Source organism: Arachis duranensis, chromosome 4 (genome assembly GCF_000817695.3).
Source record: "Arachis duranensis cultivar V14167 chromosome 4, aradu.V14167.gnm2.J7QH, whole genome shotgun sequence".
Lineage (NCBI taxonomy): Eukaryota > Viridiplantae > Streptophyta > Magnoliopsida > Fabales > Fabaceae > Arachis > Arachis duranensis.
Window position 1 is genome coordinate 98329989 of NC_029775.3, and position 20875 is coordinate 98350863.

The 20875-nt window shown below is 31.8% G+C and overlaps 1 protein-coding gene, 1 long non-coding RNA gene and 1 pseudogene across 2 annotated transcripts in view; all 3 read left to right on the forward strand.

Annotated features, from left to right (window-relative positions):
* The window catches only part of LOC127739718 (uncharacterized), a 7984-nt gene extending 5708 nt beyond the window's left edge, over positions 1 to 2276 (forward strand). Inside the window, exons 2-4 of the long non-coding RNA XR_008008102.1 lie at positions 1409 to 1515; positions 1603 to 1662; positions 1877 to 2276. This is a non-coding gene — a long non-coding RNA (uncharacterized LOC127739718). The remainder of the gene's footprint in view (positions 1 to 1408; positions 1516 to 1602; positions 1663 to 1876) is intronic.
* A 31-nt stretch (positions 2277 to 2307) lies between these two features.
* LOC107485142 (uncharacterized) lies at positions 2308 to 4086 on the forward strand (annotated as a pseudogene).
* Positions 4087 to 14932: 10846 nt separating this feature from the next.
* On the forward strand, positions 14933 to 17219 carry LOC107485143 (uncharacterized mitochondrial protein AtMg00810-like). Its single transcript, XM_021141618.1, has 3 exons — positions 14933 to 14942; positions 15775 to 15916; positions 16295 to 17219. The coding sequence occupies exons 1-3, from the start codon at positions 14933 to 14935 to the stop codon at positions 17217 to 17219; spliced, it is 1077 nt and encodes a 358-aa protein (XP_020997277.1).
* The last annotated feature ends 3656 nt before the right edge of the window (positions 17220 to 20875 follow it).

A 20875-nucleotide genomic window follows, 5' to 3' on the forward strand; every position in this document is an offset into this window, starting at 1 on the left:
ACACACACACACACACACACACATACACACACACACACACACACACACACACACACACACACACACACACACACACACATATATATATATATATATTCAACAAATCTCCACAACCTATCCTCATCATCATTTACTATCAATATTATTTATCACATTCATTATTCATTTCAAAGCTCATCGTTATAATTCAATATCATTCATCAGTCATCAATCATTCTCATCATCATTATTCACAATCATTAATAATCAATCATCATGCATTTCAACCACCCACTCAATAATTTTCTATAGCGAGTCACTAAACATCAACCTTCCATATCATACAACTTATCATATGGTCATCTAGCCTATGTTTTCACGAAACATTATATATTATCTACGAGAAACAAAAACCATACCGTGGCCGATTCCTCCATAAGCTCAGAACTCCTCAAAAACCTCTCCTTTCACAAGCTCTAAACTTTCAAATGTCTATTCCTCAAGCTTAATCACCCGAATTTTGTTTCACACAGCCCAATTGAACTCCAAATCAACAAGAACACAATCTAATTCATACAATATCACTATAATCAACATAGAGTTCACTAAATTGGAAATTCACCAAGAAATAGGAGTTTCTTACCTTACCCATGGCTCAAATAAACAAAACCTAATAGTTTTCTCAAGCTAACTCAAGCCTAGAACATCAAAATCACATAATCTATCAAACCCAAAATCTTAAATTGCGAAATTAGGGAGGATTGTCTAAGTAAGAAACTGCTAGATTCTTACCAGATTGATTTGTAGGTTTTGTAGAGAATTCCAAGACAAACGCGTGGCCGCTGATGGCTCGTCAATTGGAGCTCTAAATTGAAAGTTACGGATGATTGAATTTTTGGAAGGGGTTTAGGTTTTCAAGACGTGAATCTCTCTTCGAAGCATTCCTAGGAGTGAAAAATGAGGAAAGCTTGCTCGTGGCTTAGTTTATAGGTGGGCCTTGGGCCGGTTTGGGCCCGGTCTAACCGGTTTGGCCTGTTGGCCAGATTTTGAGCCAAAATTTTTAAAATTAGTGTCAAAATTTGTATTTTAATTATTTCTTCCATTCTAAACTATAAAATTTAATTTTCTAATTTTTTTGAATAATAATTAATTTATTGGCTAATTATTTATTAATTTCTCGGGGTTTTACAGTAAAACTGACATGTATATTATTATTGACTTTGTACTATTTTCGTTGTTCTTTGCTTTTGGCTCTGTTCATTTCTGTCTAGTAGCAAAACTTGAGAAATTGAATCTCTGTATTTGTGTCGAGGTTTTTTATTAGAGCACCATGTTGTGATGAAGTTTTTGATTGTAGGCATTGCCTAAGGTGTGTTATTTATTTATTTATTTATTTATTTTTTAATTCATGATCCTTTTGTTGTTGCAGAAAATGTGGCGTATTGTTTTGTTTCTATTTTTGTTTTGTTTTCATAAAACTCTAAGGAAATTAATGTTAAGGATCTTCATGATATCCCACGCCATGAAATTAACAAGGTTTGCTATTCAATTTCATTAGAAAACTCTTCTGTTAATTAGAGATGGTTGTTATAACATGTTAATGATTATTTGGTTACATTTCAGGTCATTTGCCAATAAATCTATATAGAAAAACATTTGTTTTATGTAGAACAATGACCTGAGGTAAGCATCTTTATTCTTCAATGTTCAGATGAGTTCAGCTTGATTAATTTTAGCTTGATTCTGAGTTAGTTTTATAGTTGGATCCACTCCAAAACGGGAATTGTTCATGACCTAGATTAGTTTTATGTCTAAAATTAATTAATTAATGCGTTTTATAGTGTTTTCTTAATTGATGCTCTGCTTCTGATTATTGCACATGTTGAGTTTGTCATAGGAAGCTAATGAAAACTTGGATGAAGTGGTGGCTCTCACTAGAGACCTTCAAACTGAGTTCAAGTATAGTGTTGGGTGTTTTTTTTATTGAGGACAACTTAGCTTTAGCTTCGAAGATTTCTGGGGGTTGAGTCTCTATATTAGTTTTAGTTTATTTCTTATCTACCATCAACTGTACCAGAGACAATTTTTACATGTTACTTTTCTATTTCTCAAGAATGCTTTGATTCATATAGCGTTTACTCCAACTTCAATTATCTATTACTTCATCAACTACCATAAAATGTGAATTCTGATGTTAAAATAGCTGACTTCTGGGGAAAATTATTGCCCTCAATCAAAGCATAAGCTTCAATTTCATTGTGATTTGTGAATAAAATTTTTGAAACTTTCCCGGTTAGAAGGACTTACTTTTTGTGTTGCAGATAACTGATGGATCCTTGGAGGAATCGAGGGAAGCACTTGCAATATTTGAAAGTGATGGTTTGTTACATTACCATCATTTTCTCTTTATGAATCTCGGATTCCAAATATGGATAATTTTGTTGTATTTTGTGTGTCATAAGATGACTGTTCTGCACAGTCGGTGTGCATTCGACACGTTGCAAGGTTGCTTTTCTCTATGAAAGCTCTGCTTTGGAGAAGTAGTTTAGATTGAAGTATATATAACCATCATTAGTGTATTGGTTCAGGAATTCGAGGAGAGTGGAGATCCAAAAAATCATTTCTAGGCTCTTGTGTCGTTAGCTAAAGAGGGAATTCAAAAAGGAAAGGTATTCTTAAGTTTAATTGATTATTTCTAAATGCTAACTTGCGTGGCTTTGAATCTTAAGTGACTTATTCAATAGGTAGCTGGTATTTAGTATTTAAGGTAAAATAGTAGTTGCCTCATTTCTAATAAATGCTAGTCCCAAAATGTTTTCATCTTGTATGTTGTTATTTTATATGGTGGCTGAAATTTTGCTCTAGTTCAAAAAGTAAAAAAAAAATCCTGCACAAGTAACCATTTAGAAATAATAGTTATATTCTGCTTTCTCTTCTTTATATGGTAGGTCATGGCAGTTGGAGAATGTGGGTTAGACTATGACAAACTTCATTTTTGCCCTGCAGAGATTCAAAAGAAGTATGCATTTGCAAGATATCCATTCTTAAAACATGTCACATTAGATCTCTTTTTCCCCTCTTCTTGTAATTGTTTCCCTGATATTTTTGATTATGTGAATTTTTTGTTTTATTTTTTTGACTGAAAGCAAGGTATTTTGAAAAGCAGTTTGAATTAGCACATATCACAAAACTACCTATGTTTTTACACATGCGAGCAGCTGCGGCAGACTTTTGTGAAATGGTTGAGAAAAATAAGTACAGGTGCGGTTGTTAGACCTCATATTTTGAAATTATTAATATTCATATAGGGCTGCTTTAATATCTGCTTTGTTTGGTTTATGAGTTTATCTGGTTTGAGAAATTAGTTCTAAGGATTAGAAAATGTTGTTACCATCCTTGCTATGTTGTTTCTGCTTTGAAAATTACATAGGGTGTGGTTGCTTGGAGATACTTATGGTTCATTCTTTTACTTATATGTCAGGTTCACTGCCGGAGTTGCACATTCTTTTACTGGTAGAACGGATGATTGCAATAAGCTTCTTTCCTTTGATAACATGTACCTAGGTGATCCATAGTTGAGCTTTATTACACTTTTAACCATTTGAAGTCACCTAGACCTAGGTATGTCTAATTTAAATGTTACCTACCTGTAAATATAAACACAACTAATTTTTCGGTGCTGATTACAAGCTCTTCGGGGTAAAAATGATATATGTACTTTGGGAAAGTTGTGCTTTCTCATAACTTTTTATCTAAAAAGTAGAAAATATGAACGTCGTGTTTCCTTCTTGCTCTTGGTTTGATTCAATATCTATTTCTTTTGTTTGGCACTCTAACAAGCATAAATGGGTGCTCTCTCAAGACAACTGAGAACCTTGATGTTGTGAGGGATATTCCTATTGAGAAAATGATGATTGAGCCAGCCAAGGAGGCATGGAAGAGGGTCAACCTTAATTTTCTCAAGGTTTTTTTCACTTTATGTAAATGAAAATTTTTTTCTTTGCTTGTTTTTTGTATACATTCGGGGTCATTGGCTATAAAGCCATCTATGTACATTTGGATTGTGAATCATAAATTTGATGTACTTATGAATTTTGTCTCTTTTAATTTCTATATTTCGATATAGATGTTGTGAATATTTTTGGTATTTATTTGAAAAATTGATCTATGTTTGATTCTTTTTATATTTTGTTGAAATATAATTATTTATAAAAAGCAAGTTTTTTTTAATAGTGGTAAATGTGAAATTAGTAAAAATCTATAATTAGGAAATCAGTAACAATGATCGATTTAGCTATCGATTTTAAATTTTTAGATCAGACATCAGCGACCGATTTAGCAACCGATTTTATCGGCGATCAAAAAGTTGGTCGCTATTTAGCGACCAATTTTCTCAACAACCAATTTAGCGACCAAAAAAGTGGTCGCCATTTAGTGACCGATTTTATTAGCGACCAATTTAGCGACTAATATCGTTTGGTACTAGTTTAGTAGCATTGGTTGAAAATCGGTCGCTAACGGTTAGCGACCGAAGTTGGTTGCTAAATCGGCCGCTATTCCAGTAATTTCTTGTAGTGTTCTCTCTTTCTCCTCTCATTTCAGGTGAGTTCTTCTTAAATTTAACCGGTTTAGTTTTTTTTATTAGTTGAGTTTTTCTATTTGTTTTTTAATGTCCCTATTTATTGATACTTTGAGTTTTGAACTCTGATCTAAATGTGATTTTTTTCAGATTCTTGGTGTCTTTAAGGATGTTGTCGCTGCCACTACTACAACTATGGGGATTGTTCAATTATTTTTGCAATTTTTGCAGAGCCAATAGCTTAATTTTCCCAATTAATTCGGTAAATATTATTTTTTCCTATTATTTTATTAATGCTAATTATAATATTACCTGCAGTTTCTTCGTCGGTATTATTAATTTAATTTTACTGACGGTCGAATCATCGGTCAAATTAGATCGGATTTTTTCCACGAGCCATTTATACATACTTTTACCAACGGTTAGGCTATTGGTAAAATTAATAATGATGGTTTTGCCATTGGCACCATCAGTAATATCAAAATGTGTTGTAGTGAATAATTATGGATATTATATATACATAAAATTATTGATGTAAATTAAATAAGATAATTTTGAGTTAAAAAACACCTAAGAGAGGAGACAACCTCCTACTTCCCACCCCACGAGGTCACAACTTGAAATTTCTCTCCATCTCCATTTTTTGCTAGAAAATATCGTCCCACGGATCTCTACAAGGATTAATTATGTTAATAAAACATGTATTAATTCTACCATAATAAGATACGATGAATTTAATATTCTTCAATTGTATCATATTATAAAAACAACAAATGTCAAATTTTTACATCACTACAAGAAATAGTGTAATTATCGACGCCAAAAATCTACGGTCAAGTTTTTCATCGATATTTTTTGACGGCTTGCCGTCGATAAAATAAAAAAGAGATGATTTGAAATTAAATATTAAAATCGATGGCGATGTCGTCTATTTTTTGGCAACCTTCTAACCCCTTACTACTATCGTCACATTAACAACGAAACAGTAGTTGAATTTTTTTTCTTTTAAAATCGACAGACTGGTCGTCGATAAATTTAGACGATAGAGATTTCTTCTGTAGATTAAATGGACAGTGTAGATTTATTATATAAAATAGACGGCTAAAGTGTTGATTTTTATTTTAACTAAAATTGATGAAATAGCCATTGATTTTTATCCAAAAGAACATCACTCTCGCGTTTACTTCCCGCGTCCCTTGTTTCACTCATTTTCCCAAAATTTAACCCCAATCCTTTAGACAATTAGGGTTCAGGTGAGGCTTCTTCTCCTCCAACGCCTGAGAGTAGACACCAGAGATGGAGTCACGGTCACGGAGAGAGGCAAAGAGCAGAGCTTCCTCCTCCTCCGCCGAGCCCGCCACCGCGCCATCCTTCTTCTTCTCCTTCTCCTCCTCCTCTGAGCCCGCCGCCGCGCCATCCTCTTCATGTAAGTTCCTCTCTCTCTCTCTCTCTCTCTATCACATTGTTATTTGTGAATCTGCATGTAAGTTCTTCTTCTTCCACAGATTCGTCGTTGCAACATCTTTGCCGATCACTATCGCTATGAGCCTGTAGTCAGAGCACGTCACCGTGGCAGCTTCTTGTAAATTCCTCTCTGTCTCTCTCTGATTATTATATTTATTTTTATAATTTTTGTATCTACTATTTTCATCATGAAATTCTGAATTTACGTTTGTTAAACCTAATTAGCATAATCAATCGATCGCATTACTTCAGCTCAACTAGTTTGTTAAACCTAATTGCGTTTGTTTATTTTGCTTTTGTTAATGTGGAATCTAGCTTAGAAAAACTAAATTATATTTTGAAATTTAAATCCTTTTCAATACTGACTTACCAGACTGAGTTGCACTGCAATATTGATGAAATAGTTAATTAAAACAATTATTAGACAGAGGAGAAAACAGTGAAGTAAAAGGTTCTTTTAGTTGATCAATTTGCATGATAATAATTATATAAAAGTAGGGTAAGAATCCGCAGAGAAGGTTGTAGGTAATTAATTGCATATTAGTATATATATAATGTAATGATGATAATAATATTTTGTTTTACAGCGCAGCCACGGTGGCTAAAAGTCATAGATTACACTAGAATTAAATATGCATATTATATATATAATAGTATGAAGTATGAAGTTCATAGAAAGGCAGAAGAAAGTCTTGAAAATAATTAGTATAAAAATATTTGTGCATGTCAGGTAATACTCACCCTAATTATCATAATTTGATTTTAGAACACTGAACAAACTGGTCCGACTTTGGTGCCCCTGCCCTATATTTGCAAAAACATAGGTGATTTCTGAATTCTTTTAAGTTGGTTGCACACTTATCATTCACTTATTAATTATTATCCTTTTAATATTTCAGGAGTTAAAAACATGTTTAATGTACATTCTCTAATAGAGAGTTTGCACTTAATGATTTTTCAGATTTAAGAGGGATTGCAACAGGCAACTTTCCATAGCAGTTCACAAATAGGCATAATCTGCCATCCAATGGATGCAGTGGAATCACCACCTACATATTTTATGACCCACAATTTCACAAGTCCATATCAGGAGATTGTTGATGCATATGGGTGAGCCTTATATTTTGTGTTTCTGTGAATAGTTTAATCTCTTAATTATTGTTTGGAGTGCTTTCTATTGCATTATTTGTCCATATACTTCAGTCAATAGATGGTAAATATATGATTAGTATATTAGAGTATCATAATTAGGGAATAAAATCAGAAAAATATCAAAGAAGATTAGAAAAAAATTAATGTAATTTATTAGGATATTATTCCATAACAAGTGTACTCTTAGCGTACTCTTGGTCTATATATTGATAAGCACCTTATAATCACAAATGAGAAATATGAATAATAAAAATAATACATTTTTTAAATAATTCTTCGTTTCTTTCCTAAACTCTTTGTATCATGATAACTTTTTTTTATAGGAAGTAAGTGAGTCATTTGCATATGAAAGAGTGAGTCATGTTAGAGTACTATTTCCACCTTCCAATGTAGAAAGGGAATCATTTGAACTCAAATCCTATACAGTTTAATACTATCTAACACTCCCTACATTTAGTCTTTTTTCCAAGATAGTTCCCACGCAAATCATGATCAAATTTGATCTTGTGGCTTCTAGTTCCACTTTGGAATTAGCTATTGTCTTTTCTAATTCAACCTTCAATGCCTTGTTGGCCAGCTTCATATTAGCTCGAAGTATATCCATCTGACATTTCAGATCTTTCTGAAACTCCCTTGGGCACTTTCATCTGTCACCCGGTTTAACGACAGTAAAACTCCTCTCCCTTCAAGCCGGCTATTTATAGCTACACAATCTATATAGATCAAGCGTCCAGTTGACTTTATCACTCTAGATAATCGTCCTGCCATTATCGATAATCTTATTATTGAGGGAGAGTATTAGAATATCATAATTATTAGGGAACAAAATCAGAAAAATATTAAAGAGGATTAGAAAAAAATTAATGTAATTTATTAGGATATTATTCCATAATGAGTGTACTCTTAGCGTACTTTTGGTCTATATATTGATAAGAACCTTGTAATCACAGATAAGAAATATGAATAATAAAAATAATACTTTTCTAAATAATTCTTCGTTTCTTTCTTAAACTCTTTGTAGCATGGTAACATAGTATATGTAGAATTTTAGAAAGATAATTTAGGATGACATGATCTTGCCTGGTTTTTGTAAGTTCTAACCTCAACATGTATAGCTATTTCTTTTTGATTGTTAAACTTGCACTAAGATGTCATTGAGTTTGTAAATTCGTGATAAAATGTTTCATAGAAAGTTTCTTACTTGTCCATGGAAAACCATTTGACTAAATAGATAATTAGAGAAGGATAACAAAGCTTTGTATACTGGGAAGAATAGGGAAAAAGACTGAAGTTTTGATTTTCAACCTGGGTGCATAAATCTTTATGGATAGAAAAATTGGGCGAGTTGTCCCTTTCCCACCTCTTTCTAAACTTGTTTGTTAATCTCAACCTGTATAAGAGAATGTAAAACTTCTTTAGAAGTTATGAATCATGATACAATTCCTTGGTATTGTTTGAGCTTTTTGACTCTGCATTGTTATTCTAGGAATATATAGTGCCTTGAGAAAACTTTTTTCTAGTACATTAGCTATTACTTCTCTGTTTATAATTAATGAAGACTTGCAAGATTCCTGATTAGCCCTTCAACTTGGCAGTGTTGCGAGATACCAAGAAGCAAATCCTGCTGTTTACACAACTATTATATTCCCCTTCCTATTTGCTGTGATGTTTGGGGATTAGGGTCCTGAAATTTGCCTGTTGCTCGGAGCATTGATTTTTATAGCGTGTGAAAGCAAGCTCAGTACCCAGGTAATTTTGTTTTAGCTATTTTATAAAACCAATTAGAAACTTAATGATTATGCCAAATATATGTAATGGCCTGTGACCTATATAGTTGATGAATGGATAATCTTATTATTGAGATGTGCCAATTTAATTTTTCTTCCTTTTCGTTGTTGGTGCTAAAAAAATGATGCTGTCTAAGCATTTTATTGTTAGATGTGGCGTGTCCTGTGTTTAACATTATTTTGCTCATAAATACAGCACTGTTTTGGAACTACAATTTTTTTTTCTTTAGTATTTTGTAGACTTTGTACCAGAAAAACCTGATTATTTTGTGTTAGAAAAATATTTGAAAATTTTTAAGTGTTTTATTGAAAAAAATCTATTGTAGTACGTAGAAGTTTAGAGGGATAAAGCATGTCCTTTTACTTTTGGTGTACTTGGCATGGCAATTAATTACCTAATACTCTAATAGTTCTATTTATTTTCTGCAGAAGCTTTGAAGTTTTATGGAGATGCTATTTGGTGGACGCTATGTACTTCTTTTGATGTCACTATTCTCAATCTATTATGGATTAATCTACAATGAATTCTTTTCTGTTCCATTTCACATATTTGGTGAGTCAGCTTACAGATGCCGAGATAATACATGCAGATATGTTTTTTGTTTCTTACCTCTAACTTTGATGCACTTCAATGTCTTGTTTTCTTTTTTTTTTGTTTTTTAATTTTATTTTTTTATGTTGAGTTAAGAAATTAATTAAATTAATTAGTGATGACAAACATTATTTTTGGCAAAATAAATAATTAGTGTTGATAAATTAATTAATGAGTATATGTTGCTAATTATTTATTATTATGTTGCAGGCCTTAATTAAGTTGCAGCAGCCCAACATCAATCAAAAGATATCAGCTAATGGGCTGAATAGTAAGTGAAAAAATAAAGACAAGCCCAAGTCATTCATCTCAAGCAAAATTCATCAAAGAAGCAAAGCAAGGCACCAACGGGCTGTAGTAGAGAAGAACCCGATCCAAGCCCGAAATTGATTTTCAATTTTCCACCATCTTGCCTTACCAGAAGCAACGTTCCTCTCCTCTCTAATCAAGTCACATCAAGGTTTCAGAAAAGTAAGAAAGAGAAAGAGAAAAAGCTTCCTCCCTAAGCTAGTAACCAAAGAAGCAAGAGAGAGAAAATTTAAGCTTGAAGCACAGAAAGCTAAAACAGAAAATCCAAACTAAATCAAGCTTTGGTTAAAGGTAATCCATCTCATCTTGCATGCATCAGATTATCTTCTCTTCTTCCCGACTCTCTGCTCTATCCGAAAATGGCATTCAAGGGAAAGTTATTCTCTGTCCTATTCTGCTTCACATTTACGGTCACAAGTGATACTTGGGGACCAAGTAGTTTTGTCAATGGCTAAGATCAAGTTGACCATGAGAAGATTTCTATGGTTGATGTTTTATGGCTTTCGGCCAAGTTGAGGAAGTCAGAAGAAAAGTTTCTACTCTGAGAATTAAAGAGGAAAAGTGAACATGTGGGTTGGTGAAGCAAAGCTCAAGGTGTTGACCTTGGGAGAATATCCCAGCAACATGCAAGAAGAATAAAAGAAGATTTCTTGCTCATTCAGAACCAAGGAGAGAAAACCAGAGTTTGTGAGTTGTGTTCTATAAAGTTCCTCTACTTGGATAATGCTCTCTTTCAAAGGAGCATTCGGCCAACACTGAAGAACTATATCTGAGGTTTACAAATCTGGTTTTGCACATAGCAAAGAGGCTGTTGATGAAGTCAATCTCCTTCATGTTTTACCGATTGTAATGTACTTTTCTATGTTTATCTTTCTGTAATTTCTGTGAGAAAAGGCATTGTGAGAAAACTCAAGTAAAAGTCATGAGTGGAAAAAGGCTGAGTGAAACACTTGAGGGAAAAGCCTAGAGTTATTTTCTGATTTCTTTAGGTTGATTAATTGTCTTGTATCTTGTACCTGTTTGGTATCCCTTTCTAGTTGGGTTAGCACTAAAAATGAATAGTTAGGTGTTAGCATAGCCAATGTCAAGTTAGGTTAGAACTTGAGAGTGAAATTGGTGTATGTAATACTATTAACTATAGTGAAATTCTTCCATAGTTGTGGAGGAGACTGGATGTAAGTTGCATAGCACAAGGCAACCGAACCAGGATACATGCTGGTGTTAGCTTTTCTCTTTTTTGCTGAGTTCTGTTTTCTGATATTCATGAGACAAAAATAAATTGTCTCATAAATTTTTCGTTGCTGTGTTCAAACAGAACCTGAATTGAAAGTTTGTTTAAAAGGGCATTAACTACAACTAAAAGAAAGGCATAGATTCAACCCCCCTTTTCTAAACCTACCACAACCTTCATTTTATTATCTTGATAATATAACACCCTGATTGTTTGTCATAATTTCTCCTCATAATTTTAAGTTCCATTGTACATTCAATGTTTATTACTTAGAATTTTATTTCTATATTTAAAAGTTTGTTTGCACTAATTATTTATTATTTTTCAAATAAAAAATAATTAAAAAAATATAGCTATTAAAATCGACGGTAGAGCTGTCTCTTTTTGTCAGTATTTAAATAATTAAATCGACAGCAGCCATGTCGATTTTATTGAATCAAATATCGACAGAAACGGCGTCGATTTTATATAATAATATCGACAGCAATGTTGTCGATTTTATAGAATCAAATATCGACAAAAATGGCGTCGATTTTATATAATAATATCGACGGCAACGTTGTCGATTTTAGCAAGAGGATGAAATTCTTAAACTCATATTATAGACGAAAATAATGTCAATTTTATTAAATTATTATCAACGGCTAGGCAAGCCATCGATTTTATTCGAATTTTTAAAAATCGGCAAGCTTAATAATGATCAGTACTGCCGTTCATTTTGCCGTCGATTTTTAAAATTTTAACGATGTTTTTTGTAGTGGATCTTAAATAAAATATACAATATAATTTTAAAAACAAAAGAATATTGTAGATGCTAAATATGCTTTCTAATCTTCAGGCATTAGTATGTTTATCATAAAAAAAGGTTGTGGCTACCATTTAGACTTTGTTCCGTGATAACCACACACACACAGTATCCTTTCATTCTGCTGTATCTATAGGTACACACATGCATGTGCACACACGTCCACACATGAACACATACAAGGTGCACACACATACGCATATAGTATCCTCTCAATTTGATGCATCTACACACAGAACACGCGCACACACACAACGCATCCATGCACTATATATACCCACATACTCACACAGAGTATCCTCTCAATATGTTGTATCTACACACACATAAAGTATCCTCTCAATCTACTATATCTACACACACACGTGCACACATGAATGAACAGACGTACGCGCACGCACACACACTTTTTTAGTGACACATTTTAGTGCCTCTAATCTCAAGATAGATGGAGACATGGAGTCAATTGCCAAAAATGTGAGCTCTCCAAAGTGATCATGGGGTCATGTACTCATGTTATATATGGAGTCTGAATTTAGAGTTTTATAAAATTTTAAAACTTGGACCCTTGTTGAGGAACTTCTATGAGCTACTATTGTTGGATGTAAATGAAACTTTCCTTAAACAAAATCAACAAAAAGACATCTTATGTTATAATGCAAACTTAGTTATCGATGGTTTTCATTAACGAAAAGGAGTTGACTTAACTATCAAAATTATTCTCACCATTACTCTATCAAAATGCTGGCAGCTTCATTTCAACTTTGATAATGTCTTTCTAATTGGCAAAATACATGGAAAATTCGTTATGGAGTAACCTCATGGATTCTCTCATACGAATAAGTCCCAGATTCTCTCATACAAATAAGTCCCTTATGTGCAGCTTGAATAAAGCTGCATGGTCTTAACCAAGCTTCAAGGGCCTAGTGTCTTACCCTCTCCTTTTCTTTAAGCATTTGGTTTATATTGTATTAAGTTAAATCCATTTTTGTTCGCTAAGAAAACTAAAATTACTTTCTTACTTGTTTATGTAGATGATATTTTAATTACGAGTTATGATTCAAACAAGATAAGTTTCTTTATTTAAATGATCAATAATATTTGGGAAATAATAAAAAATAGTCTAAATAGTTTAAAATTGTTTTATTTAATATTAATTAATTATTGTTAAAATAATTATATAATTACAAATATTATTTGTATAAATATATAAATATTATATTATACAAAATAATTTTAGATTTATCTTTCTAACATTACTGTTAAACGATGAACTTCATATTCTCTCTTAAAAGACCTTGGAAGATTTAATTACTTCCTTGATTTGGAGGTTACTTATCTTGGTGACCAAAGTATCTTACTCACACAAACTAAATATGTTACCGAATTATTAACCAAGACTAATATGTCACACTCTGATCCTATCCCAACACCTTTGGTAACTACTACAAAATATATACTAATGACTCATTAGAACAATATGAGAATTCTACACAATTCAACATATTTAGGTCCACTTCATCAATATCATACTTTAACTAGACCTGAGCTGATTTTTTTCTATGAATAAGGTTTGTTAATTCATGCATCAACCAACTCTGTTAGATAATTAAATCAAGAACATTTAAGAATAGTACAAATATAACATATTAGAATATTAAAGAAATTTGAAATCAATTTGAATTGGAATTAAAAATCAAGTTGCACTATAAATTAAAAGGTGGTAGAAACTACAAGAATGCAAGTTGTTTTTCTAGTGGAAGATAACATAACATTCATGAAAAACGAAGAATTATGAATTGGAAGTTTCAAGTTGATGACTAAAGAATTTGAAACAAAATTGAACAAGGAATTAGACTAGTCAAAGTTTCTACTTGTTTCTTGAATTATTACAACTAGTGCTTAGTTGTTATAAGAATTATTATTTTATTATAAAGGTTTGCCTATATAAAGACTTCATATGTATGTTGTTAATTATCTCTTCATAAATCAAAATGCTTAGTGTTTGTTATTCTCCCTTATATTCTTTTGATTGTTAGAAAGTTTGAGTGATGAGAAATATGGTAGTTTCACTTATGTGAGTGATTAATTCTGGGACCAATATAGTATGGGTATTACACTTACATTTGGTATTAGAGCTGGTTAATCTAATACCTGGTGTTTGAGAGTTTGTGCCTGGTTTATCAGGCCTGTCAACCGAGGAAGAGGTCGAGGCAATTTTTTTCAAGAAAGAACCAATTTTAACTGCTTTCATTGTGAAAAGTATGGATACAAAGCAGCAAATTACAAATTCAAAATGACGAATAATAATCAAGCATACGTTGTAGAAAATCAACATCAAAATACTGATGATAATTTGAGTACTCAGACTTTATTTTTTACAAGTAATTTATGTTTTGAAGATGAAAATATATGGTACTTGGATAATGCTTGTAGTAATTATATATCTGATAGAAAGGAGTTATTTTTTTATTAGATGATTCAGTTAAACTATTATTGAAGTTTGGTAATAGTACAAAGATCCCTATTGAAGGAAAAGGGCACACACCAACTAGATTGAAGGATGCTTCTCTGAGTTATATTTATGATGTTTTTTATACTCTTGAACTTGATTATAATTTACTGAGTATGGGACAATTATCTGAGAAGGGACATAAGCTGATAATTTATCGTGGATATTGCACTATATTTGACAACAATGAAAGGTTCATAGATAAAGCAAAGATGACTTCAAATAGAATGTTTTCATTAAAAATTCAACATGTTAATCTCTCTTACTTGAGTTCTATGATACTTGATTATAACTGGTTGTGGCACATGCGGTTTGGACATTTTCATTTTTCTGGCCTAAACTACTGTTAAGAAAATGACTCGTTTCTGTCTACTACGGGTCCATATTTCCAAGTGTTTTGTGAGATTTGTCAACTAAAAAAGAAGCACAGAGATTCATTCTCTATAGAAAATGCATAGAGAGCCAGAAGATTACTTGAAATTGTGCATTCAGATCTCTATTATGTAGAAATTTCAAGCAACGATGGTAGCAGGTACTTTATCACTTTTATTGATGATTTTAGTAGATATACATGGATATACTTTCTGAAGCAGAAATCAGAAGCATGTGATGTCTTTAAGACATTGAAGGCATTTGTTAAAAAACAAAGTGACTGTAAAATAAAAAATCCTCAGAACAGACAGAGGAACAAAATATCTTGCATGTTCAGAATACTTTAAGTAACACGGAATTCAACACCAACTATCAACTAGATATACTCCTCAACAAAATGGAGTTGCTGAAAGAAAGAATAGAACCATCATGGATATAATCAGATGCATGCTCAGGTCAAAACAAATGCCTAAAGAGTTTTCGACAGAAGTAGTCGCAACAGCAGTTCATATTTTAACAGGTGTCCAACAAAAAGTGTTCATGATAAAACTCCAGAGAAAGTTTGGAGTGGAAAGCGGCCTTCCATTCATCATTTTAGAGTCTTTAGGTGTATCGCTTATGCCCACGTACCAACTCAATTAAGGAAGAAGTTAGATGAAAAAGGAGAGAAGTGTATCTTTATCGACTGTAGCACATACTCAAAAGAATACAAGCTGTACAATATAGAAACAAAGAAAGTAATCATCAGCAGAGACATGACGTTTGACGAGAAAGGCATGTGGGACTGGAACATAAAGACAGAAAAGCAGTTGATTGTAATTTAAAATACATGTGATGATGAAGAAGAAAGACAACTGGACACAACCGAACAACCAGAATCATCTAGAAGACCTCAAAGAGAGCGGAGACTACCTGCTAGATTAGTAGGTTATGAAGTTAGTAATGACAACGATCTGTCTGATGAAGAAATCATAAATTTTGCTCTATTTTAGATTGTGAGCCGTTAAACTTTGAAGAAGCCTCTAGAGAAAATAATTGGAAGAAAGCAATGGATGAGGAGATTCATGCCATTGAGAAGAATGACACATGGGAGCTGACAGATTTACCTACAAATAAGAAGCCGATTGGAGTAAAGTGAGTTTACAAAACTAAGTACAAACCCAACGGTGAAGTTGATTGTTTCAAAGCAAGATTAGTTTCTAAGGGATACAAACAAAAGTCAGGTATCGATTATTTTGAAGCATTTGCTCCTGTTGCTAGATTAGACACTATTTATATGATTATTTCACTCTCGACTCAAAATAAGTGGAAGATACATCAAATAGATGTTAAGTCTGCATTTCTAAATGGCATTTTAGAAGAAGTGTACGTTGAGCAACCTGTAGGATATGAAGTTTTTGGAGAAGAAGATAAAGTTTAAAAGTTGAAGAAAGCTTTGTACGGGTTAAAGCAAGCACCAAGAGCGTGGTACAATAAGATTGATTCTTATTTCACTCAGAATGGTTTCAAAAGATGTCCATTTGAGCATGCGCTTTATATCAAGTTTGTTGAACCTGGAGATATCATGATCATGTGTCTTTATGTTGACGATTTAATCTTTACTAGCAACGATTCGAAGATAATTGCAGAATTTAAGGAGGCTATGATAAATCACTTTGAAATGACAGATATGGGATTGATGTCTTATTTCCTTCGCATCGAAGTTCTTCAAAAAGATGATGAAATTTTCATTTCTCATAGGAAATATGTAAATGATATTTTGAAGAAATTTCAGATGGAACATTCAAAGCCAGTTTCTACTCTAGTTGAAGAGAAGTTCAAGTTGCAGAGAGAAGATAAAGGAAGAGCAGTAAATCCTACATATTACAAAAACTTGATTGGAAGTCTGAGGTACTTAACTGCAACCAGACCAGATATTGTGTTTGGAGTTAGTTTGCTTAGCAGATTTATGGAGGAGTCTTGTACCAACCATTTGCAAGCAGCAAAACGAATTCTTCGATATATCATAGGTACTTTAAATAATGGTATTTATTATGAAAATACTAATGAAGTGAATCTTGTCGATTACACTGATAGTGATTGGGCTAGAGATATAGAAACAAGAAAAAGTACTTTGGGATTTGTATTTCATCTTGGTTCTGGTGCGATTTCATGGTCATCAAAAAAACAACCAGTAGTAACACTCTCTACAGCAGAAGCAGAATATATAGCAGCAGCAAGTTGTTCAACGCAAGCAGTTTGGCTAAGAAGAATTCTTGAGGAATTGAATGAGAAACAAAGCACTCTAACAACAATATTTTGCTATAACAAGTCAACTATTGCACTTTGCGAAAATTCAGTATTGCATGGAAGATCGAAGCATATTGATATTCGAGTTCATAAAATCAGAGAGTTGGTAAATGAAAAAAAAGGTTGTGATCGAGTACTGTCCAACTGAAGAACAAGTTGCAGATATATTTACAAAGCCATTGAAGATCGTGTTATTTTACGAGTTGGAGAAGATGCTTGGAATGATAAATTCTACAAGCTTGATTTAAGAGAGGTGATATTAGATAATTAAATCAAGAACATTCAAGAATAGTATAAATACAACATATTAGAACATTGAAAAAATTTAAAATCAAATTGAATTGGAATTAAAAACCAAGTTGTACCATAAATTAGAAGGTGGTAGAAACTACATTACAAGAATGCAAATTATTTTTTAGTGGAAGACAACACAATATTCATGAAGAATGAAGAATCACGAATTGAAAGTTTAAGTTGATGACTAAAGAATTTGAAGCAAAATTGAACAAAGAATTTGACTAGTCAAAGTTTCTACTTGTTTCTTGAATTATTACAACTAGTACTTAGTTGTTATAAGAATTATTATCTTATTATAAAGATTTCTTTATATAAAGGCTTCATATGTATGTTGTTAATTATCTCTCCGTAAATCAAAATACTTAGTGATTGTTTCAAAAATTTTCCCTTATATTCTTATGATTTGTTAAAAAGTTTGAGTGACGAAAAATATAGTAATACCATTTATGTGAGTGAGTAATATTAAGACCATTATAATGTGAGTATTATACTTACAAACTCTCAATCATTGAAAAACTGTCAAATACATCTTAACTTTAATCTAATTGCATTTTTAGATATGATTGAGGATTGGATCTTGATAACAGACGCTCCATGACCGGCAATTGTGTATTTCTAAGGCAGAACTTTGTGGCATGGAAGTGCAATTATAAATAACAAGCTATGATTGATCAAGTACAAAAGCTGAATTCAGAGCACTTGTGGCAGCCTAAGCAGAAATTACTTGGTTTCAAAATCTGTTGAAGGAACTTCAAACCTCACCACTATTCCTCCTGCCTTCTACTGCGTTAATCAAAGTGCTTATCTGTTGGCTGCCAACGTAGTCCTCCATAACAAAAGATCAAAACTGTTTCGAACTTGATATACTCTTTGTTAGAGATAAAGTTATTTAACAACTTTACATCAATCATGTTCCAGCTCAAACAGAATGCTAATATTCTGACAAAGCCCTTATCGTAACTGAATTATCCATTATTAGATATAACATTTTTACCGAGAATGGCAAATGGTTGCTATAACTGGTATATCAATTAGAAGTAGTTATTTTTAATCTCTTCAAGTGTAATATATACATAAGAGGAGTGCTAAGTAAACAATGATCATACACAATTAATAAAAAAAATATTATTCGCTTGTGAATCAAACAATCATCACTTTTAGGTAATTTTAACTTTATTCAAACACAAATATAGTCTTAGCAACACTATTTTATAGAGTTCTAATATTATATCATAAAATATTTAAAAAGAAAACTTCAATGACTAGACATAGATGCATATAAACTTGGGTATATATCTAACAAAAGTTAAAATAAAGAAAAGACAACTCAATTTAGTATCAATCTGAAAGTGAGTTAAATCAATTTATCAATTAGTTTGAGTTCAACTTATTAATAGCTCAATAAATTCAATTTATAAAGTTATGAGTCAAGATTGAACATAAATTTGAGCTCATGTATTAATGAGCCGAGATTATATATAATATACAATAACAAAATATAATTTACACACATAATTTTTATACCAGTAAATCAAACTCTATTTTCTTGAGTTAAATTTACGTTTGGTTTAAGGGTCCGTTTGAAAAACACCAAAAAGTTATTTTTTTCAACTTTTTGACTTATAGAAAGTTACATTAATGTGTTTGGTATAATTTTTTAGATAAACTTTTAACTTTTCAAAAAGTTATTTAAGAGTTTTTGAAAAGTTAAAAAATGTGACTTCTCCTATTTTCAAAAGCTATTTTATCACTCTTATTTAATGCACAACTTTAAAACAAGGACTTCTATAATAACTATCCAAAATCAAAATAACTTATTTAAAAGTTATTATTAATAAAAGTCCTTATATTTTAAGTTCTTTTTTCAAAAGAACTTATTTAAGAAATTTAGCCAAACTAGTCCTAACTCAATTAAAGTCTTACTTCTAACCTTACATAGGATACAATATTATCTATGTTTACGTTTAGAATGTCGGATCAAGAATAATAATTATTCGCTTATGCTAAGTGTTTACTTAGGTAGTGACGTGTGGTATGATGCTTTTTCACGGTCGAACTCTATATTACATTTTCCGATTGATTTGGTTAGAAACGGAAGAACATTGTGTGTAATATACTTTGATGACACAACTTGATATGTTTTTTTTTTTTTCAATATAGATGCTAATTTTTTAATTTTAATTAATAAATCTGATCCTTAAATTTGTCAAAATATAAAATTGCTAAAAAAATCTGACTCTCAGTTCAGATTTTATGAAGACAAATTTTAAAATATAGTAGAACACAAAATAAAAGCTAAGGTCTGATTTGTATTAAAATTTACTGATTAAATTTGTGTAACCATTATTGTTAGATTTGTTGATATCTAACTTTATATCATAGTAAAATGCATCAAGTCTCAATAATACTGGAAAACATTATTGTTAGTCTAATATTAAAATTAAAAAGTGACATTTTTCTTCATAATATTTATGTATTTCTGTACTTTTATTCGTAAATTATGATAGTTTGAGCCAAGGTTAAATGTATCAGAGAGAGATTTTGTTTTTTCCTCTTAATAAATTCATAAATTAATATTTTTTAAATAAAAGGTCAAACATGCCATTATTATTCTTGTTTTCCCTAAGAAAAATTTATATTAAGTTAAGCATGCCAAGCCATTCGTCTTCGGGCAATAATTATTGAAAGTGATGTTTTCGTAAGATACAGGAGGCTAAAACAAGAATGCATCCAAAAAACAGCACATATTAATGGCATAAGAATAAAATTTATTCTTCTAATAATTCATTAAATAAGTAAAATTTTATATATTTTTTGAAATTAAAAAAATTAAAAATTCCAAAATTTTCTTTAATTAAAAATTTGAAGAATACTTAAACAATTTCAACCACTTTTATATTGTAGTTAAGTTCTTGTATATATATATATATATATACACTAACGTTAAGTTTTTATATATAATACACAGATATTGATATAGGCGTAAAATACGATACAAAACATGTAAATATATAAATTTTAAAATCTTATAATATATAGGAACACTCTACACCAGACACGGCGGCAGCAGTTCCATAGAACAAATAAACAGTTATCCACCATTAAAAGTGAAACTACTCTAAAAGGTGATTATTTTTTCTACTATAAATATACTGACACACTCAGGTATATTCAGAACCCAATCTATTAAAAAACTTGTTTTAAACCCGTGCTAACTGAAGTATCGGAGTCCCTTATTGCAGGTACCACCCCCACCTCCTCACAAGGAACTCGGACCACAGTACCTCGGCATTAGCAGAAACTGGGCGCTGCTCTAAAAGGAGTCTGGATCTCACATTCAAACCCAAAGCAACCCCGTTTCGGGTAACTCCCAGAACATTAGTGTTGTTGTCGGAGACCTGGAAGTTTATACCCAATCATGGCGGACAATCAGTTCAAAGACGGTCACACAGTGTCTGAGTCAGAACCAGAACCTCACAACGATGACCGAGCACTCATGATACCTAC